The sequence below is a fragment of the Coregonus clupeaformis genome, chromosome 8, assembly GCF_020615455.1.
Source record: "Coregonus clupeaformis isolate EN_2021a chromosome 8, ASM2061545v1, whole genome shotgun sequence".
In the NCBI taxonomy this organism is placed as follows: Eukaryota; Metazoa; Chordata; class Actinopteri; order Salmoniformes; family Salmonidae; genus Coregonus; species Coregonus clupeaformis.
Genome location: NC_059199.1, coordinates 28232766 through 28243013, shown reverse-complemented (window position 1 = coordinate 28243013; position 10248 = coordinate 28232766). Strand labels below are relative to the sequence as shown.

Below are 10248 nucleotides of genomic sequence, written 5' to 3'. Positions count from 1 at the left end.
TTTGTTTGTCAACAATAGTTTGATACATGCAGCTTCTCTTCTGTCATAACTTGTTGCCCCACAAGACTAAATAAAGTAGTGCTCACCAGAATGTCTTCCATCGATAGAATGAATGAATTAGTAATCTAGTTAACACAGGTAAAGTTGTCTGTTTTGTTTAGGGACCAGGGAGAAAACGCAACTCCAAAACAGTGGAAAGATTGGTCCTGTGCAAAATGTCCAAATGTCATCAGTTTGACTGGTTTTAAGGAAATTAAAAGCTGAGAAAAAGACTATTAAGGTATCTTTACTTTTACTCAAGCAACCATCAGTCCTGTGTTCCAATGGCACGTTGTGTTTGCTAATCCAAGTTTATCATTTTAAAAGGCTAATTGATCATTAGAAAACCCTTTTGCAATTATGTTAGCACAGCTGAAAACTGTTGTACTGATTTAAATAAGCAATAAAACTGGCCTTCTTGAGACTAGTTGAGTATCTGGAGCATCAGAAATTGTGGGTTCGATTACAGGCTCAAAATGGCCAGAAACAAATGACTTTCTTCTGAAACTCGTCAGTCTATTCTTGTTCTGCGAAATGAAGGCTATTCTATACGAGAAATTGCCAAGAAACTAAAGATCTCGTACAACGCTGTGTACAACTCCCTTCACAGAACAGCGCAAACTGGCTCTAACCAGAATAGAAAGAGGAGTGGAAGGCCCTGGTGCACAACTGAGCAAGAGCACAAATACATTAGAGTGTCTAGTTTGAGAAACAGATGCCTCACAGGTCCTCAACTGGCAGCTTCATTAAATAGTACCCGCAAAACACCAGTCTCAACGTCAACAGTGAAGAGGCGACTCCGGGATGCTGACCTTCTAGGCAGAGTTGCAAAGAAAAAGCCATATCTCAGACTGGCCAATAAAAATAAAAGATTAAGATGGGCAGTTTCGAAAACAAGGACATTTCTAAGTGACCCCAAACTTTTGAACGGTAGTGTATGTAAATGTGATATTTCAGTTTTTAATTTTTCATACATTAGCTAAAATGTGTAAAAACCTGTTTTTGCTTTGTCATTATGGGGTATTGTGTGTAGATTGATGAGGGGAAAAAAAAAACTATTGTATCAATTTTAGAATAAGGCTGTAACGTAACAAAATGTGGAAAAAGTCAAGGGATCTGAATACTTTCCGAAGGCACTGTATAACCAAAGCATTTAAACAGTTGAATTGGAATTTGAGGCTAGATAGGGAACACAACTGAACTCACACATGCTACCCTGGATACCAGGGGTAGGCAATTAGATTGAGCCGCTGATGATTTTTGTCCGAGAGGATGGTCGTGGGGCCGTAACATAATTATCATAATTTGTACACTGAAAATTGACCACAACTAAGCCCAAAAATAGTTTTTATTTGAAAATAACAGTAATTGATTACATTGATCACATATCACATTTGTTTATTCGTGGGAATACTTGGGAACAGATTTCCTAAGATAAACACATTTTTTGCTAAATTCCTGGTGATTTCAGTAATTTTTTTATATACCAAAAAAAAAAAAAAAAAAAAAAATTCCACTAAAAATCACTTGTGTGCCGATTTTGGCCCGCAGTGCGCCTGTTGCTGACCTCTGCGGTATACAGTGCCACTCATGGATTTGAGAACACAGAGTAACTGACTCCGGACCTGTGACTTAGCTGTGGTATGAAAAGTATTTGGATAGTTGCAGAGGGAACACACATCAGCTAAACTTTACTTTTTTTAACACAGTGACGTTCTCTCAGCCTCTTTTCACACATTGCAGTTACACTGTTTAGAAATTGAATAAGATGACCATACAACCATAAATTATACCCTTTCACTGTTGCTCTACAGTTCATTGTCCCTTCCATTCCATCTCCCCCTTCCCTCCTCCCAGTCCATCCCCCTCCTCCCATCTTTCCTTCACTCTTTCATCTCCTCTGTCGTTGCCTCCTTTTTTTCGAAGGGCTTGTGGATGAGTTTTTCGGGCTTGTATTCCATGAAGAAGTCATTGCAGGCCACCGTCAGAGCTCCCATGAGGATGATGAACTCTGTGAAGTCCACCTCGCCGTCGCTGTTGGCGTCCAAGTCGTTCATCACCTTCTCAACCCCTTCTCCATCCCGGGCGTTCTGGATGAAAAGAGGGAGAGGAAGAGGTGATGAATTGTGTGTATTCTTGTCAGTACATGTATTTTTTCTGCCTGTGAGTGAGTGTTTGTGTATGTGTGTGTGCATGTGTGTGTATCAGTGGCGGTCAGTGCCGTTTATGATGAGGGAGGAGCATGGCCTTATTTCTATTACAGCATGTTGGATGACTGTCATTCATATTCCATTCACCCAGTTCAATGTAACATCGATAGGTTTAGGCTACTACATGATACTCTACTTTTCATGAGGTTGCTACAACCTAGCCTATGAATGAAAGTTTACAACGTAGGTGTACACAGGTTGAGAGAAACATTTGAGATGACAGACAGTGACACATGGACAGACAGTGACACATTCAGTGCCGCCTTCCACACTTGCCTGCATTTAGCTTATCTAGGGTATAATCTTTAGACCAACAGTTGCAGTTTCTGTTGGACAAATTCAGGTATTTTTATCCCCATTTCGTTTGATTCCATTTAAGAAACGTTTTTCAACAGAATCGGCGGAATGAATACACCCCTGATCATGCATAAACACATGTTTTTTTTTTTTCACCTTATTTAACCAGGTAAGCCAGTTGAGAACAAGTTCTCATTTACAACTGCGACCTGGCCAAGATAAAGCAAAGCAGTGCGATAAAAACAACAACACAGAGTTACATATGGGGTAAACAGAATATAAAGTCAAAAATACAACAGAAAATATATATACAATGTGTGCGAATGTAGTAAATTATGGAGGTAAGGCAATAAATAGGCCATAGTGCAAAATAGTTACAATTTCGTATTAACACTGGAATGATAGATGTGCAAAAGATGATGTGCAAATAGAGATACTGGGGTGCAAATTAGCAAAATAAATAACAATATGGGGATGAGGTAGTTGGATGGGCTAATTACAGATGGGCTGTGTACACTTTCATAGCAGCCACGTTGTATTCCTTCTCGTATGCACTCTCCTCCTCTCACCTTTTCCCTTCATTTGTGGACTTCAATGACAACACATCAGCTGTATGGTGAAAAAACCTTTCCAAACCAAAATGTCATAACCGCTACACACAGCCTACATCGTTGTCCCCATATTAGCTAAAGTAACGTCCTAGTCAACATAGCTAATAGAACTAATGCGTTAGTAAACCTGCTACAATCATGCAGTAACGTTACAGTGTATAGTAGGTAAGCAGTTACACCGTCGGACTCCGGTGGCAATAAATTAATAAAACCAAAAGCTTACCTTGACTAGGAAGAGTTCCAGTGTTGTGTTGGATAGTCATATCCAGCTAGCTACCATAGCATCCCTCTGTTTGAGCAGAGTGTTTGAGTAACTAATCTAGCCAGCTGCATTTGCTAGCTAAGTGAAACTGAAAGTGAAAAAAAATCACAATCTCTCTCTCTCTTGCTTCTCCTTCATTTTGAAGAAATTAATTTGTTGAAAACTGTTCCACTATTGTCTTTCTCTCTCTTTGAGTCAACTACTCACCATATTTTATGCACTGCAGTGCTAGCTAGCTGTAGCTTATGCTTTCAGTACTAGATTCATTCTCTGATCCTTTGAATGGGTGAACAACATGTCAGTTCATGCTGCAAGAGCTCAGATAGGTTGGAGGACGTCCTCCGGAAGTTGTCATAATTACTGTGTAAGTCTATGGAAGGGGGTGAGAACCAAGTGCCTCCTAGATTTTGTATTGAAGTCAATATACCCAAAGGAGGACGGAAGCTAGCTGTCCTCCTGCTACACCATGGTGCTACCCTACAGAGTGCTGCTGAGGTTACTGTAGACCTTCATTGCAAAACAGTGTGTTTTTTTTAATCAATTATTTTGTGACTTGAATATATTTAGTTTAGTTTTATCTAAAAAGGATAACTTTTTCAATGTTTTACCATTTTTATTTGTATGAAATTCACTGAGGAGGATGGTCCTCCCCTTCCTCCTCTGAGGAGCCTCCACTGGTGTGTATGTATGTTTGCGTGTGTGTGTCTGTGTGTGTGTGTCTCTCTCTCGACGTGTACACTCCTCTTACCCCTAAGTAACTCCCCAGCTCCTCTGTTAACATCTCTCTCAGCTCTCCCCGGCTCAGAGTGTACTTATCCCCCTCCTTCCCCGAGTACTTGTGGAAGGTTTTGATCAGCATCTGCATGGCATTCTCCAGGTTGGAAGATGGTTCCTTGGACATACTGGAGGGAAGGGCAGAGGTCAGACACTATGAAAGGATGCACGCTCCATCCCAGCCGCATGTGCGGTCACATGACGGACATGGGTGTGAAGCCTCCACCAAGAAAGAGTGAAACATACACGCCGGACGGAAAAAGATCAGCAAACTAGAGAAAGAGGTGTCCCAATTCTAGGCCTAGGCTACTATATGCAGAGGTTAAATTACAGGCTACAAATGAGCTATTCCTTCTCGACATACTGTGGCCACTGGACAGTGTTTTGTAACCTTACTTGGTTTGACATGTGAAAGATGTGAGGGATGAGAGATGAAGGGACAGCTTTTTAAAAGGAACAGTCTTACACACATTCTGTCCGGCATCTTGGAATCTTCTTGAGTTGTTTTGTTGGAGAGACTGTGCGCACACAGACACAGATAGGTCATTTAATCTCTCAGTTGACAGACTTGTAAACTGCTTGTTAAGTAAAGATAATGTCACTGAGGTAACTTGAGATGGAGGTCTCAGGGTTTCACAATCATATTGATCATGTAACAGTAACAGAAGGAAACCGCAAGTGAAACACAAAACTGTCAAAATGCAGATAAACCACCTGGCAATCACAATCAGGAGCTCAGGCCAGGTGATCTGGTAACCTGAGGTACACACACACACACACACGCACACACACACACACACACACACACACACACACTACAATCTACAATCTACTAAACCAGGGGTCTCCAACCTTTTCTAGAGCTACTTAAAAAAAATGAAACATGTCATTAGCTACTCATTTTTTTCTAGCTTTCAAATAGGAACATTCTTCTCTTCTCCTCTCCCCTGCAACTCTTCCCCAGGTTCTTACTGTACACGAGAAAGTAGTGCACTATGTTTTCTGTCAACATACCTGGTAAATAATGATGAATAAACTACTCTTAAGGGGGGGCCATATAAAATATGTGATTTTTTCCCCAAATTCTGTTTTATATTTTCCCATATGATGTTTTCTCAGTTAAATTTTTCCTGGTTTTAGATTTATTTAGTTTTTCGCTCTTTTATTGAGCATCTAGCAAGTGAGGAATGTGCCTTCTAATGTGCAGGTCTAGTGATGGTTCTGTACTGCTGCTGCTCATTTCATGGCAAAGTTAGCAAATAATAGATACAAATGATATACTTCCTCATGATATACTTCTGCCAGGTAAGCCTACTTTGCAGTTAACATTTAATTGAGAAGATTTTGGGGAAAGTATTTCTGTCAACCCACAAGATGGTTATCACATCAACTGGCTACACACTGAGTGATAGACAAACACGCGCACCACACAGACAGGGGCAATATTGCTGGAAATTAATCGGCAGATATTATGTTCAGTGTAGCTTTTTAAGCCAATAGTGGCTAACCAGGTGTGGGATAATGTCAATGTTGCTTAGATTAGATAGTTAGCGGTGTCTGATACTTGTGATATTTGTTTATGACAGTTTGGGTAGAACGTGAAAATTGCATGTACTTTCAGAATTGTTTGGCGACGCATAGGTGGCCTGCGAGATACTGGTATCTCGCGATCGACTTGTTGGAGACCCCTATATTAAGCTAACACATGGAATTGTTTTAAGATGGTCACACCATGGATCATTTAGCTTTGATTTGATTTAGAATTCTGGGAGGTATAAAAAATGATTTGATAAAATATAGAATTTAGCCTTTACTACTATAGCCCATAGAAACACATTGAATAACACGTTCATAAATGGCCAAACAGACAGTCAAAAAATAAATCAGTGTCTGTCCTATAACTAGGAGATATAAGAAAGCTTTTGTTTTTTGGACACATATTTAACCCCTTTTTTTTGTTGGCACAAAACCACCTCCATACTTCCATCCATTTTTTTAATGTTAGTTACCTTTCGACCAGTCCCATGACACTCGTAGACCAAAACGGAGAACACCATCGTGTTTGTGAGAGTCTCATCTTTCTATAGAGTGGTATTAGTTTGAAGGCCAAACCGTTCGGACTCTACAGACGTTTTCGTGAGAAGACCGATTTTCGGGAAGTCTTATGGTCTGACAAACACCGCCGTAGCTCGGCTACCTTCCACCGCAGATGAAGAAGGACGACAAAGGCAGAAAAATCTTAAACTGACGGATTCTTTCATTATGTTTCTTAGATTGTCTTAAAATTAAGATATTTTAAACATTAGCATTGATGGAAAAAGTTATCTTACTTTCTGAGCATTAGATAGAAATAATTATTTTCTTCACAGGTTTTGGTCTGTCCAACTCAAACATTTTAAACCTCCTTTACAACAGGCAAACCAATTGAAGTTTGAGGTGATGGGCTCAACTTATCGCCCCATAAGTCTTATTGCTCTGGATACCAAGGTCCTCGCCGGTATCTCACTGTGAAAAAGTGTTCCACTATTCGCAATAAGGCACATATATAAAAACATGGGTAAAGCTGATCCCAGAAAACAGTTATCAGTTACAGAGAAGAAAAAAGGAGAGGGGCAAAGTTGTGCCTTAACCTGTCCATCTTACCTGAGTGCTGATGGAGGACCTCCTTTGTCTTTGGTAAAGAGGGAGAGAGAGATGAGAAGGAGATAGAGCCAAGGAAAGACGGATGAAAGATGAGGAGAGAGTCGGACAGCTGCTTAAATATCACCTGTCCCCTCGTCCTTCTTCTTCCTCTCTCCCACCAACCCACCTACGTACCACCATCCCTGCTTCTATTTCTCTCTCACTCTTTCCTCGCCCCGCTCCCTTCCCTCCCTCTCGTCTCAGGTGCTCACACATAAAGACAGAGTTTTTGACCTCAGCACGAAACAGTAGCATCAGGACAGATCAGACAACAGGCTCGCGTGTTAGCATCAAAGTATTTTATTTTATTATGGGCCGTTACACAGTGGTTACATGAATACTATTAGCGTAGTTTGGCGAAAATGATACAGCATTGGTTGTGAAGGTGTAACATTGGCATAGTGGTTCATTATTATGGCTTTTGGTGAGCATGGCAGTGGCTCTGTGAGAGAGCTTGTGTGCAACAGCATGTCGTGTGGTGGGATGGTCTACCTGTAAACACTTCTGTCTATTTAGTATAGTATACCATTGGAAAAGAGACCTCCTGGAAATGGAAAAGATCTGTGTATCCTGTACAAATCAGATTTGGGGTCAATTTGATTTTAATTAAGCCAATTCACAGAATTGCTGTTTACGTTTGGTGAGGATTTTTCAATTAATCTACTGAATTGGCTGAGTTGGAATGGAACCAAACCCTGGTACATAGCAGAGTTATTGGAATACACCGGGGTAGGGCACAGTGTGATAGGTCACATTGTCTATCAAGCTATAGTGTCAGCCTACTTGAATTTAGGTACAGAGTGTCATAGTTTCATCATTCTTGAGTGGACACCATTCTAACACAGGTGTGCATAGTGCTGATGTTTAGACTGTGGGGAACTGCAGGAGGGTACACAGCTAGCTCATGCATACAGTACACTGTGCTAGTGGATGAGGCCTATGTACATACTGTAGCATTACCAGGAAATGTTAGCATGGTGCTAACTGCAGATGGTGCTAGTGAGTGGCATGGTTTTTCACATAGTCGAGATAGGACTGGCGTAAAGTAATGTTGTTGTGCGTCACTGTAAAATACATTGGTTTCCTCAGCAAATAATATTACAGTACGAAATATGCTCTTTAACTAGGTTTAGTTGAAAAAAGCATGCTCTGATGAGTAAAGAATGCAGATGAGCCTTTGCTTTCCTTAGTTTAAATGAAGAGTGTAGTAAAATGCTTGGATAAGTAAAGGGAATACTTTTTTACAAGTGTCAAAGTGTGACATTTTGACCTCATTACATGTCATTCTTACTAGTAGATTTTACATCCTCTCTTTCACTGAAGGTTTGAAGCTCAACCTGTCATAATAAACAAGTATTTATACTGTATATCTCAATGTCCCGGTTGGTGGTGCTATGTGGTCGCATGCATGATGCAACATGAGCTTTTTCCCATGACTGCATTATTAATGAGGGACAATTTACAAATTATTAAACTACAATTTAACAAATTGTCTGTATCTATCCGACAAATAATTACTAGTGTGTAAATAACCTGTGTGTTGGGCTGTACAGTACAACCCCTGCATTCCATTAAAGACTGTCCAGGGTTTCCAGATTTCTATTAAATATGACCTATAAATAATTACAATATGAATGAAACAATTTTCCTTCCAAGAAATGGTAATAAAGTTAAAAAGCAGCTTTTCTGTGTTTGAATGGTGTGGGCATACCCCAACAACAAAGTGGTTTAGGCATATTACCGGTCATTGAAAAATATTAATACAAATTAATGTAAAAACGGCCAGCTTTCTAGCACTCCCTTCTGGTTAGTTTAGTCAGGCAGCTGAAGCTGATTGGCCAGCTCAGCCATTGAGCCAACTTAACATCACGTTAAATTAGGAATTTCTTTGGCCTCAAATACTAATTTATGTTTTGGCCACAAAACGAGTATAGGACGAGTCAACAACATTATTTGGGTATGAGTTAACAGAATATTCGTTTTTAAAAGTGAGATTTCACTGGACAGTAATTTTAAGGCTTCCAAAACTTGTTTGTGGTCCTATTCAGGATATACTTGCTAAAAGACTATCATATACAATGCAAGCCATTAGAATGGCTGGAGTAATAATAGTTCTAATATCATATAATAGTAGCTTCTTTATCAATAAAAGGTAGTAATATTAACAAAATACTAGATAGTAAATAATATTCACATGCAGATAAGAATCACTCTATAGTTTTCAGATGTCTGATGGCTCAGTATATTTCATGTTTTTAAGGCCAAAACATTGAACAGTACTCTCTGTAACACTACTGGTTTAAGGGGTAAAGCAGTTTACGGACCTGGGTTCAAATACTATTTGAAATCCTTTGCCAAGGTTGCCTGGTTTAATGGACCAATAGAATAGTCCATAAATGTCAAACCCCAGGCAGGCTAAAGCAAACACTCAAAGCATTTCAAATATTTCAAATAGTATTTGAACCCAGGTCTGGCAGTTTCGTTGGAACTCAGGATATTCAGATGAGTCACAGATAGTTATCAGTAATCAAGTAAGTCTTGTGTTGGTTTTTGTCCAAGGGTGTGCCCACTATGGTTAAGTCAATGGTTTTAAGCCATGACTAAGTAAATGGTTTTAAGCACTGGGATCTAGTTGCAGGTCAAACAGGGTCTCTCAACACAGAGAACAGGGGTGTGACCAGGTAACCCAGCAAACCTGATGGTAGTGGAACCAGGAGGAAAACAACAACAACAATACACTTCAGCTGTCCCCATAGGATCACCCTTTTTGGTTCCAGGTAGAACCCTTTTTTGTTCCAGTTAGAACCCTTTTGGCCCTTTGTGGAAAGGGTTCTACATGGAACCCAAAAATAGTTATTCAAAGGGTTCTCCTATGGGGACAGCCGACGAACGCTTTTAGGTTCTAGATAACAACTTTTTTTTGTAGAAACAATACCAACACAATACCTAAACAAGTGTCAAGTTTCTGTTGTGACTTTTCACATCAGGTGTGACGTCTCCAACAGGCTATAAGAGCCCCTTTTCTTCAAGTTTGGGTGTCTGTTTTGTTTTCCTTTCCTCCTGGTTCTGATCCTGGTGGATCGGGTTGCATGGACAAACGGCTCGGGACCCATATCAAGGGCCCCTAGGGGCCTCCCCGCGTCAGCGGCCTGCTGCTTGAGGGCTATTTTGGGCTCCCATGGGGCTGCAAGGGTCCCCTGGTGTTGATTCCATCCTGGGCCCTCAATTATTTACCAGAAGGCCATAATTAGGACACACACCTGATCTTCCAGCTCTTCCATGGCTATTGGCTAGCTAGTAGTGGAGAGGAGTCCATAAACTCCAGATGCTGCCCTGCCTGGACCTTGCAGGAAATGAGATAGACGAAGCAAAG

At 40.4% G+C, this 10248-nt stretch overlaps 1 protein-coding gene across 1 annotated transcript; it reads right to left on the bottom strand.

Moving 5' to 3' along the window:
* Nucleotides 1–1382: 1382 nt before the first annotated feature.
* On the bottom strand, nt 1383–6959 carry LOC121572764 (protein S100-A1-like). Its single transcript, XM_041884787.2, has 3 exons — nt 6837–6959; nt 4168–4321; nt 1383–2129 (listed from the first exon to the last, which is right to left on the bottom strand). Exons 2-3 carry the CDS (start codon nt 4318–4320, stop codon nt 1923–1925), a joined length of 360 nt encoding a protein of 119 aa, XP_041740721.1. The 5' UTR covers nt 4321; nt 6837–6959; the 3' UTR covers nt 1383–1922.
* Between the last annotated feature and the right edge of the window lie 3289 nt (nt 6960–10248).